At 36.9% G+C, this 26,306-nt stretch overlaps 1 protein-coding gene across 1 annotated transcript in view; it reads left to right on the forward strand.

Annotated features, from left to right (window-relative positions):
• Positions 1 to 26,306, forward strand: part of abcc6a (ATP-binding cassette, sub-family C (CFTR/MRP), member 6a) — a 144,834-nt gene that overhangs the window by 98,366 nt on the left and 20,162 nt on the right. Inside the window, exons 8-17 of the mRNA XM_062033568.1 lie at positions 2,777 to 2,983; positions 5,988 to 6,165; positions 10,160 to 10,321; positions 10,400 to 10,492; positions 13,981 to 14,184; positions 16,421 to 16,567; positions 19,838 to 19,925; positions 20,388 to 20,457; positions 20,857 to 20,983; positions 24,380 to 24,556. Of these exons, the coding sequence (XP_061889552.1) occupies positions 2,777 to 2,983; positions 5,988 to 6,165; positions 10,160 to 10,321; positions 10,400 to 10,492; positions 13,981 to 14,184; positions 16,421 to 16,567; positions 19,838 to 19,925; positions 20,388 to 20,457; positions 20,857 to 20,983; positions 24,380 to 24,556 (1,453 nt within the window). The remainder of the gene's footprint in view (positions 1 to 2,776; positions 2,984 to 5,987; positions 6,166 to 10,159; positions 10,322 to 10,399; positions 10,493 to 13,980; positions 14,185 to 16,420; positions 16,568 to 19,837; positions 19,926 to 20,387; positions 20,458 to 20,856; positions 20,984 to 24,379; positions 24,557 to 26,306) is intronic.

Below are 26,306 nucleotides of genomic sequence, written 5' to 3' on the forward strand. Positions count from 1 at the left end.
CGGTGACTGTGAGATGGGTCTTTAGCTCCCTTTAGAATACGAAAAAAATATTCCCATTGTTACACAATTCTTACCTCTGGATAAAACACTTCCTGGCTATCATTTCCAAGAAAAAGCAAATCATGGTACTGACGTGAGAAATTCTAAATATCTCAAGAAATGTTATTGTACCCAACTATTCACGAGATTCAGGAGCAGCATAAAAATGAATTCAGGAATGACTTAAAAACACACCAACCTCATGATTTGGCACCTATATGTCGTGTAGAACAAGAGTATCTTTTAAAAATTCAAACAGAGGCGAGTACCATTACTTTAGAGTAATTTGACTCTATTAAAAGTAAAACGTTTGGTAACACTTTAGTATGGGGAACGTATTCTAAGTGACAAAGACTTAATTTAGAGTTATTTGGACACTAGGGGAACATATTCAAAGTAACAAAGACTTAAGGGTTAGGTTTAGGGTTAGGGTTATTGTAGTTTTGTGTTTTGTTATGTAAGAACAGACCATATTCATTAAGTGGTATTAAAGGGAGAATCATATACAACAACTTCCTTACTTAGTACTAATAAGCAATAATTCTGAGGTCATTGAGGGAAGACACTTAGTTAATGGCTTACTGGTTGTATAATAAGGCCATGCAGAATAAGCCATTCTCCTGAGATCGGTAGGTTGGAGTTCAAATCCCAGCCGAGTCATACCAAAGACTATAAAAATGGGACCCATAACCTCCCTGCTTGGCACTCAGCAACAAAGGGTTGGAGTTGGGGGTTAAATCACCAAAATGATTCCCGGGCGCGGCGCCGCTGCTGCCCACTGCTCCCAAAGGGGATGGGACAAATGCAGAGGACAAATTTCACCACATCTAGTGTGTGTGTGACAATCATTGGTACTTTAATCTTTAATCTTAATCTTTAATAAGTACTTAATAATGACTAATTAAGAGCCAATATGTTACTAATTTGCATGTTAATAAGCAACTAATTAATGATGAATATGTTCCCCAAACTAAAGTGTTACTGAGTGTTATTGAGTAAGACTAAGTAATCAGTGAAAAAACTACTCAAGTACTGACTAACTGGTGAGTAACTTGTGATTTATTTTTTATCTATTTTTTAATTGTACTTGCACAACAACCGTAGTTAGTGTGTGTGTGTGTGTGTGTGTGTGTGTGTGTGTGTGTGTGTGTGTGTGTGTGTGTGTGTGTGTGTGTGTGTGTGTGTGTGTGTGTGTGTGTGTGTGTGTGTGTGTGTGTGTGTGTGTGTGTGCGTGCGTGTGCGTGTGCGTGTGCGTGTAACAGACAAAGAGACACTACTATAACATGAACTACAAAATATGCACATTTGACAGTCACTTATGACTTTATAAAAAGGCTTACGTTAGCATATGCGCAGCTAAAACATAAAAAAAAAAAAAACATCTATAATTTACCGGAACATGTTTTCTCTAGTTGAAACAGATGACAGTGTATGATACAAATGTCATTTTTCATACTTTTTAAGTAAACATTGAGGAGTTGTGCTGCCTCGTCTGAAGTCATATACTACAACATATGCACATTTTACAGTCACTTGCGACGTAACAGGGCTAATCATTGTTTATGCACAGCTAAACCACAAAAGACATCTACCACAACATGTTTTCTCTAGTTGGAAGTGGAATTCGTGTAGGCTGTAAAGTGAACATTTCGACCGACACAGATGACAGCGCATGGTATAAATGTTGTTTTTTAGTTTCTAAGTAAACATTAAAGAGTCGTGCTGCCTCGTCTGACGTCATGTCTCTTTTTACAGAAGTGGAATTAAACACCACTTGCACTTACATTGGATTGGGGAAACAGAGTCATGTGACAATGCCCGCTGGAAGAAGTCTCTTTAACAAGCCAAAAGAATGTGTCTTTGTAAGCAATAATCAATAGATTATTAATTAATATTATGATGATATGAATAAATGTGGCGATTGGAATGAATCTCAAGGTAACGGTGTAAGAGTAGAGTTTCTTATTCACAAAAATACTCAACAAAAAGTAAAAAGTGTGTTGCAATAAAACTACTCTGAAAAGTACAATTTATCCAAAAAGTTACTTAAGTAAATATAGTGGAGTAAATGTATATCCACTTTTGCATATACATAAGTCTCAACATCTAAAAATGTAGAATAGGCCCCTATAACAATGTTTTTTATCCATTTTACAAAATCAATTGGCAACACTTTAGTATGGGGAACATATTAACCATTAATTAGTTTCTTATTAACAAAGACTTACTTTAGAGTTATTTGGACACTATAACCCTAACCCTATATAGGTTAGGGTTAGGGTTACTAATAGGTAATAATTAAAGTTAAAGTTAAAGTACCAATGATTGTCACACACACACTAGGTGTGGCGAAATTGTTCTCTGCATTTGACCCATCACCCTTGATCACCCAATAAGTACTTAATAATAACTAATTAAGAGCCAATATGTTACTAATTTGCATGTTAATAAGCAACTAATTAATGTTGAATATGTGTTCCCCATACTAAAGTGTTACCAATCAATTATATAAAACATCAAAGTAACCCTGCATCCTATGATTTTTCAGTATGCAGTTAAAAACAATTTATTTTCTATTTTTTATTTGTTAATAAGGTTAACTCTCAGTGTTAATGAATGGCTCAGGCAGATTGTGGTTGTGCTTAGGTTACAATTTATATAAAGATGGAACCAGTGTGTTTTTTATAGGCCGCAGCCTCAGATGCCATGTGTGTTACCATATTTGTTTCCCTGACAGGCAGGAGAAGGCCCTGACGTCAGGTGTAGCACTGGGGAGCAGGTTGCCTGACCAAGCTCAGCTCCTCAGGAAGCTTCACAAGGAGCAGAGCTCTGGTTTCTTCCTGCTCAGAACTCTGGCACGCAAGTTTGGTCCCTACTTCCTGACCGGCACCATGTGTATCATATTCCATGATGCCTTCATGTTCGCCATTCCCCAGGTGTTGAGGTAAGACAAAGCACAGCTGTTTGCTCTTTAAATGTGACGCTTTTTCAATATAGATGCCGCTTTTCATTTAAACCAGTTATGGACAGAAGAATTGGGACATGTAAAGTGTGGCACCTGGGCTTTTTGAAGACTATTATAAGTTTGAAGAATATTTTTTATGCCAATAAAATGTGTAATTTATTTAAAAAAAGATGTCATAAATGTTATTATGAACATAATATAGCCGTGAAATTTCAATAATAAGGTTGCTTGAATCAAATACAGAATGTCGACAACACCCCCTTCCAAAAATATGAAATGGTCCTTTCCACCGGGACAGCAGCAAACCTAACTTGGAACACTTCACTCAACACAGACGTCATAACGTCATCAAATCTCACCTCCAAGCATTCGCACACAGCACCAACATTTTGGAACAAGGAGAGGCGGTAGAAGAAAGTTAAACATATAATAAATCTATTTGTGTCAGCATAAGAAAAGGATATGTACAAGTTTCACTTTTGCTTCTAATTGCACATAACTATGGTGCGTTCAGAGACCCTCCGTTAAAGTTAAAGAAGCATCAGTAGTTTTTACAGTAAAAACATGGAGAGACTTAACTCCCAGGAGATGCACTCATAATAATATTATCAAAATAATAATTATGTATTATTATGATTCGTATTGTCCAATGATGATAATTCTACATGTATCAGCAAACACCATATGTAATCATATTTAAGTGAATATTCTTGTAATAAAACGGTTAAATAAATTATCTGTCAACATCTTTTCACACCTTTATTTACACCAAATTACTTATAGCAACAATTCATTGATTTAATCGATAAATTCGATTTAAAAGTTTATATTCTGTTGCTTACATTAATCATTTAATGAGTGTAACTAATTAAAATGTATCAAATCCGAACTGCTTGCAGTGCCAGAAACCTGAATTAAACGGACATAGTTTCCGCATGGCCGCTGCAAAAGAGCACATGAACAGCAGAGTTTTTTTGTTATTCTTATTATTGCACACATTTTAAAAGTGCAATTTTAATGTTGATGATATGCATTTATTAGAAAAGAATAACAAAGGTTATGACAAGCAGAAAAAAAATGGTTGTATATAAACTATTTTTCCAGCAATATGCATTAGGCGATAGAGTGTGTCTTATCCGATTACTCGATTAAGGCATGGGTAACTTACACATCTGTGAAGGCACCATTAATGCTGAAAGGTACACACAGGTTTTGGAGCGTTATCATGGACGCCCCTGCTTATTTCAGCAAGACAATGCCAAGCCACATTCTGCACGTGTTACAACAGCGTTTACAATAGTAAAAGAGTGCGGGTACTAGACTGGCCTGCCTGTAGTCCAGACCTGTCTCCCATTGAAAATGTGTGGCGAAATATGAAGCCTAAAATACCCCAATGGAGACCCTGGACTGTTGAACAACTTAAGCTGTACATCAAGCAAGAATGGGAAATAATTCCACCTGAAAAGCTTCAAAAATTGGTCTCCTCAGTTCCCAAACGTTTACTGAGTGTTGTTAAAAGGAAAGGCCATGTAACGCAGTGGTAAAAATGCCCCTGTGCAATGTGTTGCTGCCTTTAAATTCTAAGTTAATAATTATTTGCAAAAATAAATTAAGTTTCTCAGCTCGAACATTAAATATCTTGTCTTTATAGTCTATTCAATTGAATATAATTTCAAAAGGATTTGCAAATCATTGTATTTTGTTTTTATTTACAATTTACACAACGTGCCAACTTCACTGGTTTTGGGTTTTGGGTTTTGTAGTTTCCGCATGGCCGCTGCAAAAGAACACATGGCGGTGAACAGCAGAGTTTTTTTATTGTTATTATTGCACACATTTTAAAAGTGCAATTTTAATGTTGATGATATGCATTTATTAGAAAAATATAACAAAGATTATGACAAGTAGCAAAACATTTGTTATATAGAAACTATTTTTCCAGCAATGTGCATTAGGTTATAGAGTGTGTTTTATCCGATTACTCGATTAATCGAACAAATTAATGAATAGATTTCTCAATTACTAAAATAATCAATTGCTGCAGCGCTAATCCTAACAATATATATCTCTACTTACAAGATGTTACTTGCATATTATAACTTTCAGGCATTTGTTGCGGGTCTGTTGCTGAGTTTATGTTAATTTAGCACAAATGACTACATAGTTCTTCAGTCTGGTCACTGCCATTCACTACCGCCTAACTGTTGCCATTACGCTGCCGAGATTTGGTGCCCATTCCTACACGCAAATCAAGCTATTCTGTTGAAATAACAAAAATGAGTTCTGTGGCATATTGCAGTTATGCAATACTTTATATTTAGAAGTAGAAAATGTTGAGTGTGTGTTGCTGAGACACATTTTCACTGCTCTGCATCCCACAAACCGAGTGACAGCGAGTGCACTGTAATGTGTAAGGAATCTGCCAACATCTCCAAACCTCAAGTTGGACTGAAACTACCTGGATTTAACTCATCTGAGAGGATGAAAAGAAAGCCATGTTTTTGTTGTATTGCAGTCATTTGTAGTGCAACAAAAGTGTCATGGGCAAACTCAAGTGTGGCATTGATTTATTGACCATACTCACTTGTGTCAATGCCAAGCAAACTAAACAGGTCAAGGCCACCTCTGGCCAGGCTGGAATGTTGTTTTTGATGCACAAACACACAATTATTGGAAGTGTTAAATAGGGTCATGGATTTGTAAGGAAGAAGTATAGCAAGCCACAGCCCTTTGCCCTGGTAAGGCACACAATAAAGGGTAGACCGCAATAAGATGAATGTGAGGCCAGGCAATGTTGCGCAACTCAAGCTACTTTGTGTGGCCAGCATTGGACGCTGTTTTTATGCAGAAGATCAATGCCAAATGGAAGAAGAAAGACACATTACAAGCACCATGACTGTCAAATCTCATCTGCTTTGCTTTTATTTGAAAATGTGAACTTTCAGAGAAGATCACATTATATTTTTTTTCTCTACCTCTGCAGTCTTCTCCTGGACTTCATCAGGGATGAAGATGCTCCATTGTGGAAGGGCTACTTCTACGCTACTCTGATGTTCCTGCTCTCTTGCCTCCAGTCCCTCTTCAACCATCAGTACATGTACACTTGCTTCACAGTGGGAATGAGGGTTAAGACGGCTGTCATGGGCTTGGTTTACAGAAAGGTGAGTGTGTTTTTATCAATAAGCCACATATTTCAAGATACTGTAATGACTAGAGATGTCCGATAATATCGGCCGATAAATGCTTTGAAATGTAATATCGGAAATTATCGGTGTTATTAAATCAACATAAAAAACACAAGATACACTTACAATTAGTGCACCAACCCAAAAAACCTCCCTCCCCCATTTACACTCATTCACACTCATTCACACAAAAGGGTTGTTTCTTTCTGTTATTAATATTCTGGTTCCTACATTATATATCAATACAGTCTGCAAGGGATACAGTCCGTAAGCACACATGATTGTGCGTGCTGCTGGTCCACTAATAATACTAACCTTTAACAGTTAATTTTACTAATTTTCATTAATTACTAGTTTCTATGTAACTGTTTTTATATTGTTTTACTTTCTTTTTTATTCAAGAAATTGTTTTTAATGTATTTATCTTATTATATATATATATATTTTTTTTTTTTTAAAGACCTTATCTTCTCCATACCTGGTTGTCCAAATTAGGCATAATAATGTGTTAATTCCACGACTGTATATATCGGTATCGGTTGATATCGGTATCGGTTGATATCGGTATCGGTAATTAAGAGTCGGACAATATCGGAATATCGGATATCGGCAAAAAAACATTATCGGACATCCCTAGTAATGACAAAAGTAAAAAAGGTGTATGTACACAATTGGGCAGAGTGTCTCACACTTTTTGGGGTCACGGATCTCTTACAGTAGCAAAAATGTGCCAAAGACTTCCTTATAAGCCACATGCCAATTCAAAAATACAGTGGAACCTCGGTTTACAAACTTCATTGGTTCATGAACAGGGTTTGTAAATAGAAAAGTTGACGCAAAATTCTCCATAAGAAACAATGTAAACATGACTAATGGGTTCCAGCCTTGAAAAAAGTCCATAGTGTGATAAAAGTTTGTAAATTTTGAACACAATATGAATTGCTATACAGTACTGTACATCAAACAAACATCACAAGGGGAATCAACTTTCTATTTAATAACAACACACTGTCACTAGCCCTGTGGTGTACTCACAGTTTGAAATCACAAAACACTTTAATTTAACAGCAGGTTGCTACATTGACTATGAATGAAAAATTAAATCCACTTTACCTTGTTGGTTAATTTTCTTGGTGTTCAGCCAAATAAAGCAAGAGTTTTGATTTTCTTTGAAGTAATACTGACCTAGCAAAACCACGAAAAATGTCGTAATAAGGCTAAAAAAAACACTTAAAAAGTACACAAAGTAGTAGCTAGCGCCGCTTGCAGACTGGTACCTCTTCTGAAATTATCCAAAACTGCCTGGTATCCTCTCCTTGCAGGCGAAAAAGACAGCGCAGCAGGTCAACTGGTCGAAACAGGCTCTATCTAAAAGCTTGAGTATGTAAATTAGTTTTAAGGTGTACCGTATTTTCCCGTCTATAAGGCGCACATAAAATCTTTTTTTTTTTCTCAAAACTGCACAGTGCGCCTTATAACCCGGTGCACCTAATGTACGGATTAATTATGGTTTTCCTTACTGACGTCGAAGCAAATTTATTTGGTACATGGTATAATGATAAGTGTGACCAGTAGATGGCAGTCAAACATAAGAGATATGTGTAGACTGCACTATGATGGCAATATGACTCAAGTAAACAACACCTTACATTTATGTGTTCCATTGAAAATATACAACATTACACACGGCGCTCAAAAATCTATCAAAATGTTTGAATACGACTTGTAAGCGATGAAGCGGCACCGCTTGATGGATTGTCGGCGCATTATACATACGAGTATTATTATGGTGTGTGTATAAGGTAAGACGTATTATCTGGCGTTTTGTTTTGCAATATTATGCAAAATAAACTTTTCTTACCTTCTGGTACCTGCTGATCTGTATTTGAGATCTGCATAAATCCTGAAAAATTGCGCACGTCCGCCTTTGTAGTTTGTGTCGACCCCGTAGTCGATAAACTTCTTCTTTTTCTCTATCTTCTTGTTATGGGACATTCATCCTCCGCTGTTGCCATTTCTAATATAAAGTAGTGTAAAGTTCTTACTTATATCTGTCAGTAAACACGCCATGAAAGTGCTAAAACATACCGGTTTAGTGAGTTTACATTATTCACCCAAGGAACTTTAGTTATTAGAAAGTTCCGGTCGGACGGTTTTTCACGGGACACATTTCTGGCCTTGTTGTTGTTTCCGGATGAGAAGATGCTGCTCCGTTATTGATTTAAGTCATTGAAACGGTTAGCTCCATCTTGTCAAGGCTTGGTAAAAGGATTGGACTCAGATGTAGAGTAGAGTAGGGAACTTGACAGGCTTTTATTTTGGCAGCTTCCTTTCACCTCCAAAGTCAAGGAATACAATACTATAATTAACCAAAAAACTACTCGATGAAAAAGGTTCCAAAAAATAGGAACAACTGAAAATCACTCCGAACGGAGGAAAACACAAAACCAAAGACGAACTAATAATTGGCGCAGTAAATGCTATAAAATGTATAAACAAAAAAACGCTCCAACGGGAGGAATAAACAACAGCTATGAACAATTCTACACTATCTTATTTAATAAAGTTTAACAAAAATAGTCACTCAAAAATTGAGGAATTTAACTAATAACTTACCACTTCGGCTGAATAAAGTCAATAACAAAAAATCACTCTGCTGAGGAGGAAAAAGGAAAACTCAAAATAGCCACGAAGGGATTCAAGAACATGGAACATAGACTGGATACAAGGCGTAGACGCTGGAAAGTACGAATGAACGAAACAATCTGGCACAGAACAAAGGAAGGAGTGGGCTTATAAGACACATGAGGGTAATAGGGAACAGGTGGAAACAATCAGGGAACAGGGATGATGTCAGACTGATGACACAAAAGGAAGGGCAAGTGACCTGAAACGAGAGGAGAGTTACTTTTCAAAATAAAACATGAAAATCACAAGACAGAAAAAAACCAAGACAAGACATCCCTCACCGCGGTGTGACACATCTTTTGACACTTCTTCCACTCCCGTCCTTGCACGCTACACCGCTACAACAAAGATGACGGGGAGACGACGCTGCCGAAGGTGAGCCATGTAAATAAGAAAATGGCGAATCCGAAAGCGACTGTCAGAAAGCGGCTTGAAGATGATCTGTAAAACATAATCTATGCAACATTTTGACCAAAGAACCACCATTACATGTTATGTAGACCACAAGGAAGTGTTTTCAATTAAAAAAAAACATCATAATAATATGACTCCTTTAATGCGCTCTATAATCCGGTGCACCTTATATATGAAAAAAGATAGACAATAGACCATTCATCGGCAGTGCGTCTTATAATCAGGTGCGCCCTATGGTCCGGAAAATACGGTAACTTAAATGCTTCTACTGAGGTAGAGCATTCCAGAGTACTGGAGCCTGAAAAGAAAACATTCTAGAGCCACCAGTCTGGGGGTCACTAATTAACCGGCGTTCTTAAAATGCAGATTTCGGTACGGAACATACAGCACAATACAATCAGCAAAGATAAGATGATGCTCGACCGTTTAGGAAGGGTCTTTGTTGTCATTGCACAAGTACAATGAAATATCATTTTCAGCACAAACCCGTTCGAGAGCTGACACACTTTGTACAAGGTAACAGAACAGGAACGCTGATGGGTCACTACTTACGGCCTGTAAAAGTTTGGAAAAAAGTAGACAAAAAAATTTTGATCTCAGACTAAGCTCCTTAGTACAACAAAACATATTCCTATTTGATCTGTGGTCTATATAAGGAGGTGTTCCTAAATGGAGGTTCCACTGCAGTAGTGTTGTGCATTTAAAATGCAAATGTATGACATCATCAACCCTTGTTGCACTAAAGACCTTCCCAGTACCGTTTTTCATATTTGTGTTGGATTCACAGCTTTGAATGGGCAGAAATATTGCCTTACTCTTAAACTATCATATGCTCAAAATGTAAACGTTTCTGTTGTCGTCAATCCAGTCTTTGGTGATAAACAGCGCTGCCAGGAGGACTTGCACCGTCGGGGAGATTGTCAATTTGGTTTCAGCTGACACCCAGAAGCTCATGGACTTTGTGGTTTACTTCAACGCTGTGTGGCTTGCGCCTATAGAAATCGCCCTTTGCCTCTTCTTCCTTTGGCAAGTATGTACAATTTTAACAGATTTGTGAGTTTACCTGAAAAAGTATGACGATAACCATGCTGTCCCTTCCAATTATTAGCACCTTGGACCATCAGCTTTAGCAGGAATCGCCACAGTCATTCTCATTTTCCCTCTGAATGGACTGATAGCCAAGAAAAGGAGCAAGCTGCAGGTACGAATCTTTAGGAATAGTCAATGGTTGCATGTTTGCCACAGCTGCTTTAGATAGGTGAGGAGCCATGTGGGTTTGGGCCTGGATGGTTTCATTGTTTCTTTTTTTTTCGACTCAACAACAACAATAACTACAAAGAGAATTGGAAGGCAGAACTTTTCTTTTTTAGCTACTTTAATCAAACCCAGTACTAAATTTGAATGAATTGTTACTTGTATCAGGTTCAGGGACACTGATATACAGTCATGGTCAAAAGTTTACATACACATGTAAAGAACAAAATGTCATGGCTGTCTTGAGTTTCCAAAAATTTCTGCAACTCTTATTTTTTTGTGATAGAGTGATTGGAGCACATACTTTTTGGTCACAAAAAAATATTCATGAAGTTTGGTTCTTTTATGAATTTATCACGTGACATCTGACATCACATGGAAAGTTCTGTGCTCAGATGAAACAAAAATTGAGCTGTTTGGCCACAATACCCAGCAAAATCATAAGTGACAAGAAGATGATTACTGATGGTTTCAATATGTTTTTTGTTAATATTGGGCCTGAGCTGGCAAAAAAACTCCCAATAAATGATGAACAGCCCACGGAATTTATTGAAAAAAATCCTTACTCGATGTTCCTTACTCCGACTGTCGAAAAGGAAGCATTGGAGGTTATTCAGAAGAGCAAGAACAAAACATCACGTGACATTTATGACCTCGACATGAGGACTGCCCGGAATGTAGCGGAAGAAATCATCAAACCATTCACATACATCTGCAATTTATCTTTTCAACTTGGACAATTTCCTTCACAAATGAAACTCTCAAAAGTCATCCCCATCTTTAAATCTGGAGACAAACACCTCTTCACAAATTACCGGCCCGTCTCCCTTCTGCCACAGTTGTCAAAAATATTGGAAAAATTATTTGATAATAGACTTCGTGGCTTCATTGAAAAGCACAAATTATTATCTGATTGTCAATATGGGTTCCGTCAAAATAGGTCAACTTCATTAGCTTTAAGTGATTTAATAGAAAACATTACTAATGGTATCGAGAAGAATAAATTTGTTATAGGATTTTTTATTGACCTGCAAAAGGCTTTCGATACCATTGACCACCAGATTTTGGTAAATAAACTGGAAAACTATGGCATAAGGGGAGTGGCAGGGGAATGGCTGAAGAGCTACTTGAATGAGAGACAGCAGATTGTTCAGAACGACCAATACCAATCTACACTCATGAACATAACCTGTGGAGTCTCCCAGGGGTCCATACTAGGACCCACACTATTTATAATGTATATCAATGAAATATGTAAAGTATCAACACTGCTGGAGTTCATCCTCTTTGCTGACGATACAACCATTACATGTGCAGGTGACGACATGAAGCAACTTCTGGCCTCTGTAACTGAGGAGATGATAAAGTTAAAAACTTGGTTTAATACCAACAAATTGTCTCTGAATGTAAAGAAGACCAAAATCATGCTCTTTAGCAATCGAAAAAGTAATATACCCATCAGGATTGTTATTGATGATACACCAATAGATTATGTTCAACAAAATTCATTCTTAGGAGTGGTAATAGATGAACATATATCATGGAAGCCTCATATAAGTTACTTGAGGACAAAGGTTGCTAAATGTGTTGGAATGATGAGGAGATCATGTCATTTATTGAACACCAATGCTCTGCTGTTATTGTACCATTCATTTATTATGTCGTATTTAAATTATTGTGTTGAAGTCTGGGGAAATTGTTATAAATCTCATCTACAGCCTTTAGTCACTTTGCAGAAAAAGGGCATTAGGATTGTGTCCAATGTTCACTACAGACATCATTCAAATCCACTATTCATGGAGTTAAAGCAACTTAAACTGCACGATGTCATCAAATTTAAAACTGCTCAAATTATGTTTAGGGCATCCCAAAACTCTCTACCATCCAATATACAGAACCTATTCCAGGATAGAGATGCTCACCATAGGTACAGTCTAAGAGGAAACAACAAATTATATTTGCCTACATTTAGAACAACTTTAAAGTCAATGTGCATTTCAGTGCGTGGAGTCACTCTGTGGAACAACTTAGGGGAAGAGTTAAAAACGTGTTCTAACATGATTCAATTTAAAAGACTGTTTAAAAAAGAAGTACTGAAGAAGTACGAGGAGGAAAGAGAGTGATGCCCTCAGCACAGAGCGATGGGAGAGAGGTGTATGGTCAGAGAGTGTTTGGGCCTGTGTGTGTGTGTGTGTGTGTGTGTGTGTGTGTGTGTGTGTGTGTGTGTGTGTGTGTGTGTGTGTGTGTGTGTGTGTGTGTGTGTGTGTGTGTGTGTGTGTGTGTGTGTGTGTGTGTGTGTGTGTGTGTGTGTGTGTGTGTGTGTGTGTGTGTGTGTGTGTGTGTGTGTGTGTGTGTGTGTGTGTTTGTTTTGTCTCGTCTTGTCTTGTATCAAAGTAACAGTGGTACTATTGTATTGTTAGTGTACAGGAGCTTTTCTTGTTTTTGTTTGTATAGTATTGTTCTTGTATTATATTGTTTATGTTAAATGTGGAATGAGTGAGAGGGGTTGGGATATTATAAGCATCTGCTTCATCCAACCCCTTTTCAAGCCTTGCATAAATGTCTCTGCCAAAATGTAAAAAAAAAAAAAAAAAATGTTTTGTTGTACTGTGCAGGTTTGAAATAAATACTTCAATTCAATTCAATTCAATATGTTTGGAGGAGAAAAGGTAAGGCCTTTAATCCCAGGAACACCACACCTACCATCAAGAATGGTGGTGGTAGTATTATGCTCTGGGCCTGTTTTGCTGCCAATGGAACTGGTGCTTTACAGAGAGTAAATGGGACAAAAAAAAGGAGGATTACCTACAAATTCTTCAGGACAACCAAAAATCATCAGCCCTGAGGTTGGGTCTTGGGCGCAGTTGGGTGTTGCAACAGGACAATGACCCCAAACACACGTCAAAAGTGGTAAAGCAATGGCTAAATCAGGCTAGAATTAAGATTTTGGAATGGCCTTCCCAAAGTACTGACTTAAACGTGTGGACAATGCTGAAGAAACAAGTCCATGTCAGAAAACCAACACATTTAGCTGGACTGCACCAATTTTGTCAAGAGGAGTGGTCAAAAATTCAACCAGAAGCTTGCCAGAAGCTTGTGGATGGCTACCAAAAGCGCCTTATTGCAGTGTAACTTGCCAAGGGACATGTAACCAAATATTAACATTGCTGTATGTATACTTTTGACCCAGCAGATTTGGTCACATTTTCAGTAAACCCATAATAAATTCATAAAAGAACCAAACTTCATGAATGTTTTTTGTGACCAACAAGTATGTGCTCCAATCACTCTATCACAAAAAAAAGAAGAGTTGTAGAAATTATTTGAAACCCAAGACAGCCATGACATTATGTTCTTTACAAGTGTATGTAAACGTTTGACCACGACTGTATACGTTTGGGTATTGCTTCACTCTGCCGTTTGTCCACTTCACAGGAGATTCAAATGAAGTTTATGGATGGCCGCATCAGACTAATGAACGAGATTTTGAATGGGATAAAGATTCTAAAGTTCTACGCCTGGGAAAAGGCCTTCTTGGAGCAAGTTCTGGGTTACAGACAAAAAGAACTAAAGGCCCTGAAGAAATCCCAGATCCTTTACTCCATCTCTATTGCATCTTTCAATTCTTCATCTTTCATGGTAAGGACGCTTGAATACTGTAGATAGGCGGTTATTTTTCACATAAACACCAAACCCACCAAAGCATGAAGTATATAAATAAATATATATTTTTTAATGGTTGACAATTACCCCAATGACCAATGAAACCCACTATCTGTGCAGAAAACTTGTGAAAAGCTAGACAGCCAGAAATGTCCTCCAATAAGTCATTTACGAAACGTAAACATGCTAGGTTATAGAATTCTGGGAGCTCTGAGTTACACAACAGCTCGGAGTTACACAATAAAACAAAAGCTAGACCAGGGGTCCCCAGACTACAGCCCGCGGGCCAGACACGCCCGCCAGCGTCCAAACTCTGTCCCAAATGTAAAAAAAATATATATACATATTTTTTTTATATATATATATATTTTTTTTCTGTTATTATTTTTTGAAATCTGTCTTTTCTAATCCATGTTCTACTGCTTGTTACTTTCGGTGTCTCCTAGCCGCTCAGGCAAATCATATTGTCTAGAAATGCATTTTTCCATCGATAACGTGACATCAAGTCAATTAGTGCGCAAGGAAGAATATATATATATATATATATATATATATATATATATATATATATATATATATATATATATATATATATATATATATATATATATATATATATACACACTCATATACACACTAATTATATCTATACACATATATACACACTAATTATATATATGTATATATATATATATATATACACACTCATATACACACTAATTATATCTATACACATATATACACACTAATTATATACATATATATATACGTATATACACACTAATTATATATATACACATATATACGCACTAATTATATATATATATATATATATATATATATATATATATATAATATAAATATATATACATATATATATATATATATATATATATATATATATATATATATATATATATATATATATATATATATATATATATATATATATATATATATATATATATATATATATAGCAAATTGTTTTAACCCAATGCGGCCCCCGAGTCAAAAAGTGTGGGGACCCCTGAGCTAGACATACTAAGTAAGTGTCCTTAATTGAACAATATTGAAGTCTAAAACACAACATTTGTCAATATATAAAAGTATCAAATAATAAAAGTCGCCAAAGCAGAAGAAATGTTTTAAAAAGTAACCAGTAACAAACATGTCTGGATTGTTCAATTTACTGCATCATGAGATTATTATCATTATTGTGGTCACTAGTTGTCGCCAAAAACAAATTGACACTGTACTTCCAAAGCATACATCTGTCATAAGGTTAGTGTTTTTCATACCTACCATTCTCTGAGTACTTTCACTTGTTTCGGCCAATACTCATGGCTCCAATACTGGTAGCGTATCGGAAGGGAAAAAATTGTATCGGGACACCCCTAATAATACTACAATACAGTGGTCGAATTGTACAAATAACGGAACAATTATTTCCATAAGAAATAATACAAATACAATGAATCAGTTCCAGATACTCAAAAATATTAACACAAAACTCTTTGCATAGGGAATAATCATACTTTTACGTGCAGGAAACAATGTGAATAAAATAAAATACATATAAATTAATGAAAAAATTAATACTGTAAACTAACATTTATTGAAGATATTTGTTGGTGAAGATGGTGTAGAGCCAAAAGTGTTTAGGGAAAGGGGAAGCCACAAGGACGCCATCTTTGTATTTTGCTATGAATTTTTTTCATTTTCCAAGGTTTCTCACCTCCTTTTGGCCCCATGGTAGCTTTATTTTGCAGTTGTACTCAAGAAGAAAAAATATGCAGAAACCGTAACTAAAGAGACGGGATAGAGAATATCGGCAAATATTTTAGTGGTTGACCATACGAAAATCGACGAAGCACTGTACTCTATTCTTATTTCACTACGTGAGACAGACGTACTAGAAAAAACTGTCAGTACGTGCAGTGTAAATCAACACAGTTGTAATCCACTAAATAAACCAATATTAAATGAATATGTACGCATCTGACATTGCAGTAATAAACTATTCAGTTAGTGTTCCTCAATTGCCATAAGCATTTGCAACACAGAGGTTGATTTTTGACTAGTGAGACCATCCTGTTTCATCTGCAAATGTAGCATATTTGTGTCATCACCTCTTGCATTTCTGATTCATTGTTGGGTATTGTTGATAATAATTGTAATTTTTTAAGATGTCATGTTTTGCCCATCCCCCAGATTGCTTTTGCAATGTTTGGAGTTTACGTAACGCTTGACGACAAAAACATCCTGGATGCTCAGAAGGTTTTTGTTTCAATGGCGCTGATCAACATTCTGAAGACGCCTCTCAGCCAACTTCCATTTGCAATAAGCACGACCATGCAGGTATGTCTTAACTCACGATTGCCATTACACTCGGTTGTGTGTGTGTGTGTGTGTGTGTGTGTGTGTGTGTGTGTGTGTGTGTGTGTGTGTGTGTGTGTGTGTGTGTGTGTGTGTGTGTGTGTGTGTGTGTGTGTGTGTGTGTGTGTGTGTGTGTGTGTGTGTGTGTGTGTGTGTGTGTGTGTGTGTGTGTGTGTGTGTGTGTGTTCTTGCTTCTTGAGACATCAACAAGGAAAAGTACCTTCCATATGAGGACCGGTGAACAAGTTAGGTCCGAAATCATGGTCCCAATACTGAAAACCATTGCATCTAATAGAGAGCCAAATACTAGAGTCTGTGAACATTGCTTCAAAGTCAGGATTTTTTGTTGATTTTTAATGTGCATACAAAAGTAAACATTGACAGGTTCAAAGGCAGCAATATATGATAAAAGAAGACGGCAGCTAAAGAAGGACTTCCCTATTCATCCCCGAAAAAACCCGCCAGGTGAACAGTTGATTTTACGACTTCCGGTGCTGACGTGAGACAACCCGCGGCCCATATGTGACCGTAGGATGAACAAATACAGTACTAAGACTATAGTGGCCATTAACAGTTAGCTTCAACAACTGGGTTGCCCAAAGTGCGGCACAGGGGCCATCTGTGGTCCGTGACTCGTTTGTCATTGGCCTACAAAAAACAAAAAATAGAGATCTCATTTGCGCCTTTGGTGGTGAAATCTATCAAAATTAGGGTGGTCCCAAAAAGGAGGGATTTTTCAAATTGACTGTGTGTCGGTTTTAAAAGTGCTCGCCCTCTGGTCAACATATGAAATAACAAGTTTCGTTGTACTTGTGCAATGACAATAAAGACCTACCTATCTACCTACAAGTGTGTGTAAAAATTTGAAGTGCTACCCCTTTGGCCAACATATGTAAGTGTGTGTAAGAAATTGAAATGTGCCCCATTTCGCCAAAATTTATTTAAAAAATATATATAAATATGTATATAGAGACATACTGTAATAGCTTGAAGGAAATAATGAAGATTAAAAACCAATTACAAACAAAAAATTCAAAAATAAAAAATTATGTTTTCTGTTTCTGTAATATTGCAATATTTTCTCATAAAATTATGACTTTTTTAATGTAAAATTGTTACTTTTTAATGCAAAATGGTGACATTTGTCATATAAAATTCTGACTTTGATCACAACATTGCCAATTTTTTTGTTGTTCTTATAAAATAGTGACATTTATTGAGTAAAATTATGACTTTTGTCATAGTTTTGCCAAGTAAAATTATGTTTATTATTATAATGTTGACAACATTTTAAAGTTTTCTTATAAAAGTGTGACTTTTGTCGAGTAAAATCACAAGTTTTTTTATAAAATTGCCAAAATTTGAAGGTTCTTGTAAAATTGCGACGTTATTGAGTAAAATTCCAACTTTTATCATAATATTGCACAAATGTTTCATTTTTCTTGTAAAATTTGGACTTGCATCGAGTAAAATTGTGTGTGTGTGTGTGTGTGTGTGTGTGTGTGTGTGTGTGTGTGTGTGTGTGTGTGTGTGTGTGTGTGTGTGTGTGTGTGTGTGTGTGTGTGTGTGTGTGTGTGTGTGTGTGTGTGTGTGTGTGTGTGTGTGTGTGTGTAATGCATTGTCCTTTCTGATGCATGAGTCTGTCAAGCACTTCGTGTTGCATTTTTATGTATGAAAAGCGCTTTATAAAATAAAATCTAATTTGATTTGATTTGATATGATATGACATGGTGATTTACTTGTACAAGCTAGTAATGAGATCCAATACAAGGCATTAGAGATGAGTAAGTCATGAACAGATCTCTTAAAACTAGTTCATGAGGAAAATTAAACAGTTCTGGGGTCTCACCTCGAAAGCTTGCCTATGCACAAAACAGGGTCGAAAAGTTGCATATTATTTTCCTTGCAAAGTATGTGATATAAAATCACAGAAGAATGAATGAGACTTCATTCATTTGGTACAGATCATTTTAGTCAGAATTTCATTGACAGTTTTGTTGCTTTGAGGCCTTTGCCTCTCCTTTCCCCTTTCTGCCAACTGCATCACAGGCTCGACAAAACAAACGATTCACTCACTAAGCCTGCTAGATTTACTGACTCATGGAAGCTCTGCAAATACTTTAGTTATTGTGTACGTGTGTTTCTGCCCATGTGCTTTTTGACGAGTGACTCAAGTGAATAGAGTTATGGGTTCACAAAAACTTAAGTTTTACTATCGCACACGTACTCCCCAAAGACTCAAGTTTCACTGACTCAAAGGTTGATGAAGACTCAAGTTTGACTGATCCACGGGTACTCTACAAAGACTTGAGATTCACTGATTCACCAGTTGACAAAGAGCCGTGTTTCACTGACGTATGGGTACTTGACAAACAGTCAAGTTTCTCTGACTCACGGGTACTCGACAAAAACATGATTTTTGATAACTAATTGACTAATGAAGACTTGAGTTTTGCTGACTTATGGGTTCACAAAAACTTAAGTTTTACTATCTCCTGCGTACTTAATAATAATAATGATACATTTTATTTGGTATAGCGCTTTTCAGAGTTCTCAAAGACGCTTTACAGGATAAAAAAATGTAAATATAAAACAGTTCAAAGTAATAATAATATAAAATTATTACTTCTGTAATAATTGTAACAAAGACTCGAGTTTCACTGACTCACAGGTACTTGACGAAGACTCAATATTTACTGACTCACAAATACTTGATGAAGACTTGAATTTCCCTGACTCCCGGGTTGACGAAGACTTGAGTTTCACTTATTCAAGGAGGCAAAGTATTGTGTACGTGGGTTTCTGCGCATGTCCTTTTTGACGAGTGACTCGAGTGAATAGAGTTTCTGATTAATTTTAAAAAGTGTCTAAGTCAATAAAAGCAATCAGGTTTTTCATAACTACAAGGATTGTATGACAATTACTTTCTTTACAGTATCTTTAAAATAACGCTCAGTATTGAGTGATGCTGGAATGGGTTTTATCTGGACAATGTGTTTATTGCTGTGGTTGTAGTTTGCAGTGGTGTCAAATTCCCCTACATCATTCTAAAATCTGTCTCCCAGCATTACGCGGTACAGTTTTATATCACTACTAACTTACCATAATTAAGTAATGGTTAAATTAATATCTATCTCTCTGACAGTCTCAATCCAAAATTTAGATGCAGCTCTTGTATTACATCTCATAGGATTATGCAAGTGGTTATAATGCTGTGTTCGGTCAGAGGATAAACTACTTTCTGTGTTCCAGGCTGTGGTTTCCCTAAAACGTCTGGGAAAGTATCTGTGTTCAGAAGAACTCAAAGTGGACAATGTATTAAAGGCTCTAATTAGTTCGGGTAAGAATCACACCCATGCTCAAAGGATTACACTGTTTTCCCCCCTACAGGCTGTCTGAAGGAATGTAATAATACCGCAAGATTTAGTTGTTTGTGTTTTTGGAGCACAACAGTTTGACATAAATTATGTGCACTGTCACTTCCTGGGCCTCCAGTATGACAGATAGACAACGTAATGACAGGATGTTCTTATTTAGTGGTTAAACGTAAATCAGCGCAAGAATTCAAATGTGTGATTTATAGTGAAATTAGGCGAACACGTTAGTTTCCTGTCTCACATCTGTCAACACTTGCTCAGACACCCTGCAAAAAATGCGACAGCTTTGTAATCCTTATGATGAAACAAATCTACTTGTATCTACGCCCCAGCAGCTCACTGACTCTGGAATTTAGTTTTGAAAGTGTAATTTGCCACTCAGGGTTATTCCTCATTTGTCTTGATTTGCTTTCTGCCTTGCCTAGATGGAGAGGATGTGACGATTGAAAATGGAACTTTCAGCTGGTCTACAGAAGGCCCTCCATGTCTTAAAAAGTATGAGCCATCAAAAGAGTATTTGGTACACTTTAGTATGGGGAATATATGAACCCTTAATTAGTTGCTTATTAACATGCAAATTAGTAACATATTGGCTGTTAATTAGTCATTATCAAGTACTTATTAATTAACTTAATCTGCATGGCCTTATTATACAACCAGTAAGCCATTTACTAAGAGTCTTCCTTAACCTTAACCCTACCCCAACCCCAACCCCAACCCTAACCCTAACCCTGACCCTCACCCCGACCCTAACCCTAACCCTATGCTAATAAGCAACTAATTAATAGTTAATATGTTCCCCATACTAAAGTGTTACCGAGTATTTTTTTTAAAGATACCATTTTTAAAAGAACCACTATTTACTTACAAAACAATTCTTGCCTCACGTTACAGGATCTCCATCCGTGTGCCGCGGGGTTCCCTGGTGGCCGTGGTCGGACACGTGGGCAGCGGGAAGTCCTCTTTATTGTCCGCCATGCTTGGAGAAACAGAGAAAAGAAGTGGCCATGTCAGTGTGAAGGTACAAAGCGTGTGCTCTACATGAAACACTCATACGGCCTGATTTACGAAGATCCAAATACCACGTGCTAGACAGCATGTGCAATCCATAAAAATGGGTGTACTATTGCACATGCTATTCATAACCGGGGCAGACCGCCTTATTTAATTGAGGTTTTGGCGTGTACTACGCAGCTTTCACCATGGAGACACTCGATCATTTACTGCACTTTTAAATCGTCCTGTGGGGTTTTGCTATTAAACAAGCAGCAGACATGTGTTTATGGGCATTTTAGAAGCAGTCCAGTCAGTGTATCCACAATGAAACCCACTTGTATGCGCTGCAGATGCGCTCACGGGAGAGAAGCTGCACTTACTCTGCTCAAGGAGTGTTTTTTCATATAAGAATCAGAATCAGAATCAGAATCAGAAATACTTTATTAAACCCAGAGGGGCAATTTAAATTTTCAGCACAATCCCATTCAAGAGCAGACAAACATTACAGGGAGACAGAACAGGATCGCTGAAGGGTCTGCCAACTTCCGGCGCCTGAAAACAAATATTCAGTCTTAGCCTGGGCCCTGGAGAGGTGGTCCAGACTGAGGCCAAGGGGGAAAAAACTCATTGCTATAGCACACATAAACATGTGTGTCCGAGGGAAACATCAAACATCAAAGAACACAAAGGACATTAAAGACATTACAAGAGTAGAGCTGATGTAACAAGCCATTTCTACATACAGCTACAAAAGTAAAACAAAGTCAACAACAAAAAACCATATGCACTGTGATGGCCTCTGCGGTGTTCCACGCCATCTTCCCATCTTCTGCTGGGGTGGGGGTAGCATGGCCAGAGACAGGAGCGGACCCAACAAAGCAACCAAGAGAGCCGACTCCACCCACATCCGCCCACTAACTCTCGGCCAGTGTCCAGTCTGCATGGATGAGCGGATACGTCTAAGGCAGGAGTGTCCAAACCTTTTCCACTGAGGGCCGCACACTGAAAAATCAAAACAAGCGGGGGCCATTTTGATATTTTTTATTTTAAAAAACCATTACAATATATGTATAAAAAAGATACATTTAGGCCTCCACTCAGACTTGATCCCGGGGACCCCAAAAGGTTTTGGTCAAAAAAAATATTACAAATGTGTCATTATTTAGTATTATTATTATTATTATTATTCAAGGTTTAAATCTCTAGATCAACATTAGGTCTATCTGTCAATATAACACTTTTAAAGATTTAAGTTGTATGCCATTTTTGTCAAGGAAAACCGTGTTTTTTTTATGGAAAAAAACACAAAATATGCAATATTTTCCCCCAATAAAATTTTTAAGTGGAATATTTGAGATTATATAATAATTGGAGTCTTAAAAAGGTCAATAACTCATAACAACATTGATTTTAATTCATTATTTTTTTGAGCAATGACACTTAAAAAAAAAAAAAAAGCCCCATTAAAATTATTGGGGATACAAAAGGGTACTGCTCAGTAAAGTTTGAAAAAATAAATCCAACATTTTTTAAAACTTTTACCACAATAGTCTCAAGATCAACTTCAGATCTATCCGTCAATTATAAGTTTTATTGTTGTTTATGTTTTTTGTTTGGTATTTTTAGGCCCTTCTTTAAAAAACTTTGTTTTTTAAATGGCAACCAAAAAATATGCAACATTTTCCCCAAAAAATATCTCAAAGTGGAATATTTAATGTGAAGTAAATGGAGCCTTGAATAGGTCAATAATTCATAATGACATTGATTTTGATTCATTATTATTTTTTAAAGAAAGAAACAGCCTGCATGGCAGCTTTGTGTCATTAGAGTAAATAATGCAACATTTTCTTGTTACATTTCACCTGTTTGCTCTTTTATACCACTTTTTATGTTTTTTATTTTTTTTTCATCGTATTTTTAGAATGTGCCGTGGGGCCGTTAAAAAATTACCTGCGGGCCGCAAATGGCCCCCGGACCGCACTTTGGACACCCCTGGTCTAAGGAGACCGAGGTGTCCGATACGATACGATAAGAGATATATTAATAACATACATTCTAAATCTAAATAATATAAAAAAGGCCCGTCATTAAAAAAAAACGCCAGCAGACACCAAAAGTATCAATGGAATTTGTTTTAATTAACCCCTTCACTCACCCAGCAAGCAGCTATAAAATTATAAAAGGATGTAATGTCTAATATTTTATTCATGACAGACACAGACCATGGAAATAGGTTGACACACACACATTCTCTGGTCCTCGTCTATTTTTGCGGCGCGAGTGCAGCGAGAGCACTGATCCTGCATTCGTTTGTGGAACTGTGTCAATTTGCGCAAACTTTTCAGAAGTTCTAAATAAAACGCTAAAATCAGGGGTCGGGAACCTTTTTGGCTGAGAGAGCCATGAAAGCCAAATATTTCAAAATGTATTTCCGTGAGAGCCATATAATATTTTTTAACACTGAATACAACTGAATGCGTGCATTTTTAAGTAAGACCAACATTTTTAGAGTATAATAAGTCTCTTATTCTTTTTAATAACATTGTTATTCTAAAGCTAACCAATAATAAATAAAATACTTCTTACCATTAATTCGACTTCTTGAACAGGTGCGATAGAAAACGGATGGATGGATTAAAATGCATGAGAATGTTTTATAATTTGAACGTTATTTTTAACACTGTGATTACCAGCGGAATTATTCACTACTTATCGTGTTAAGCAATGCCAGCTAAGATTTATCTGAGAGCCAGATGCAGTCATCAAAAGAGCCACATCTGGCTCTAGAGCCATAGGTTCCCTACCCCTGCGCTAAATAGTGCTCACAAAACCACAATGAGTGTTGAAAAATCACATTTTGCGTGCTGTATAATATATTTGTATCTTCTCCTCCCAGCTTTGTGGGCATTTTGCTAATCAGCATACATTCTGCATATTAATGAAGACAGCGAGGCAAAATAGATCGCACGCCTTATTCTGCTCACTTAACAGACGCAATCCACATTGAACACGTTTAGTAGATCTGCTTTGCATGTGCTATCAAATACATGCATACTTTTTGTAAATCAGGCCCAAAGTGTGTGTATCTTTGAAGGAATGTATATGTACAGTAGTAGCTCCTTCAGCAACAGACTTGTTACATCGACTGTCCAGGAAGGAGAGCAACTGCAGGTCATGCCTGTCCACAATTGTAAATACTGTAATGTGTATATAGCATAATCTGTTTTTATGGCTAGCAATATGTGTGTATAGCGTATTTACTTAGTATTTTGTATTTTCCTACTTTAACTGCATCCCTTTTTTCTCCTGTCTATGCTGTATATATGTGAACTGTACATTTTACACGGTTTTCGCAATATGGGATAAGTAAAGTCTATCTTAACCTTTAGCTCAGCCTTCTCTCTGATATGACTCTTTGCAGGGTTCTACCGCATATGTGCCCCAGCAGGCCTGGATCCAGAATGCCACAGTCCAAGACAATATCATATTTGGCCGTGAGAAGCTGAAGACTTGGTACCATCGTGTGCTGGAGGCCTGCGCCCTGCTGCCTGACCTAAACATCCTACCTGCTGGAGATGCAACGGAAATTGGAGAAAAGGTAAGGAGATACATACAGTAAGTACCTTGGTTTTCATGAGCCACCGATATTCAATAAATTGTTTTGGGGGCCAATTTTTCAGAAAGCTTAGGACTGGAGGTCCGGACTTCTCCCTTCACTATCAGTCTTAATTTGTATATTCCAGAGAACCGGCATACTCTACAGTACACATTTGATTTTGTTCAGTTTATTTTGTCAGAGTTACAAGTGCGCTTTGGTGTTTTTAAGGACCTTCTCCAAAAAATCTAGTCAAAGATCATCTTTATGACAGCACTCTAGTGTTTTTTAGACTCTGCTGCATAAATGTGAGTCCCTCACGTTTTTTGTTTAACCTGAACTCAGGGGCCACCAACTGAATAGCCCAAATGATGAAAAAGAGAGGACCTAAAATAGAACCTTGAGGACCACCACTAGTATAACTAAAGAAGTTGAACAAATGATTACTAAATGCATCTGAAGTAAACACGCCACAGCAACAGCTTAGTTAGATAAATCATATTATAAAAAATTGGAACTGCCATAAATGAGAAGACTTAAAGGTCAAAGTTCTTCTATACAAGAGCACTCTAGTGTTTTTAGGGATTGTTTGCAAAATGTTTGTTTCCCAAGTTTTGAACTCAACTTGTTGAATAAACTTATCTTAACCCATTTTATATTTTTTCAAAATGTTACACAGGTTTTGGTAGACCATCTAGGTTATCACATAACATGTAACAAATTAGTCTGTTTGCCCGCGTATCATTCATTTTCTACTTAACAACAGAACATTTTTAAACAAGGTTTTCTGTGGAGAAAAAACTAAAAAATATTTAAATAGTTATTCTCTCATTTTTAACATGTTTAAACTACAATAGAAAAAAAATTACTCATGCTAAAATTAAGATTAGTCAGTGAATGAAAATTAAGTAAATAGCTCTTAAAACTTGGGAAATTTCTAGGAAAAAAAAATAAAAATCTTGGCAAGTGGCAAATCATTTGCAGTGTGCATCTTCAGCCATTAGACTTGTGATGCCAATAAATGTACAACATACAATTCCTCCAAAAATTATCAATCAGAGATTATTTATATAGCTCTTAATCACAAAAGCCTCAAAGTGCTGCACAAACCCCAAAGACACCATCGGCTCTGATCCCGCATCAGGGCAAGAAATAACTCAACCCAATGGTACAACGAAAAACCCTGAAAGGGACCGCAGATGTGGGTACCCCCCACCCCCTGGGTGACCAGTGCAATGGATGCCGAGTGGATACTGTTAATAATGCGAGAGTCCAGTCCATAGGGAGGCCAGCAGGAGATCATGTTGCATGTAGACACATCGGGGCGCAGATATGTCCCGAACATGCATAGAGCAGTGGAACACCCAGCTTCTCGACTTGGAACAACTAGCGCGCATCCTGCATAGAAACTGATCTGTGGCCACCTAAAAACCTCTCCAGAAAAGAGACGGCAGATCAACTGGTCTAAAAGTTGACCAGTTGATCTGAAGCCTCCTCCCAGGCTTTTTGCACAGTACTTACCACAACACAATTCATCCTCTGATCATATTACAGAAAAGAGCAGTGCGGATCATTCACAACATTGGTTATTTAGAACATACTCATAATCTGTTTATGCAATCAAAGTTGCTCAAATTTGATGACCTTGTTAAATATAATACATTAATAATCTTATATAAAGCATTTAACAAATTATTGCCGCCTAATCTACAACGTTTTTTTTATAAGACGAGTGCAGGCTCATAACTTGAGA

The sequence above is a fragment of the Entelurus aequoreus genome, linkage group LG22, assembly GCF_033978785.1.
Source record: "Entelurus aequoreus isolate RoL-2023_Sb linkage group LG22, RoL_Eaeq_v1.1, whole genome shotgun sequence".
Lineage (NCBI taxonomy): Eukaryota > Metazoa > Chordata > Actinopteri > Syngnathiformes > Syngnathidae > Entelurus > Entelurus aequoreus.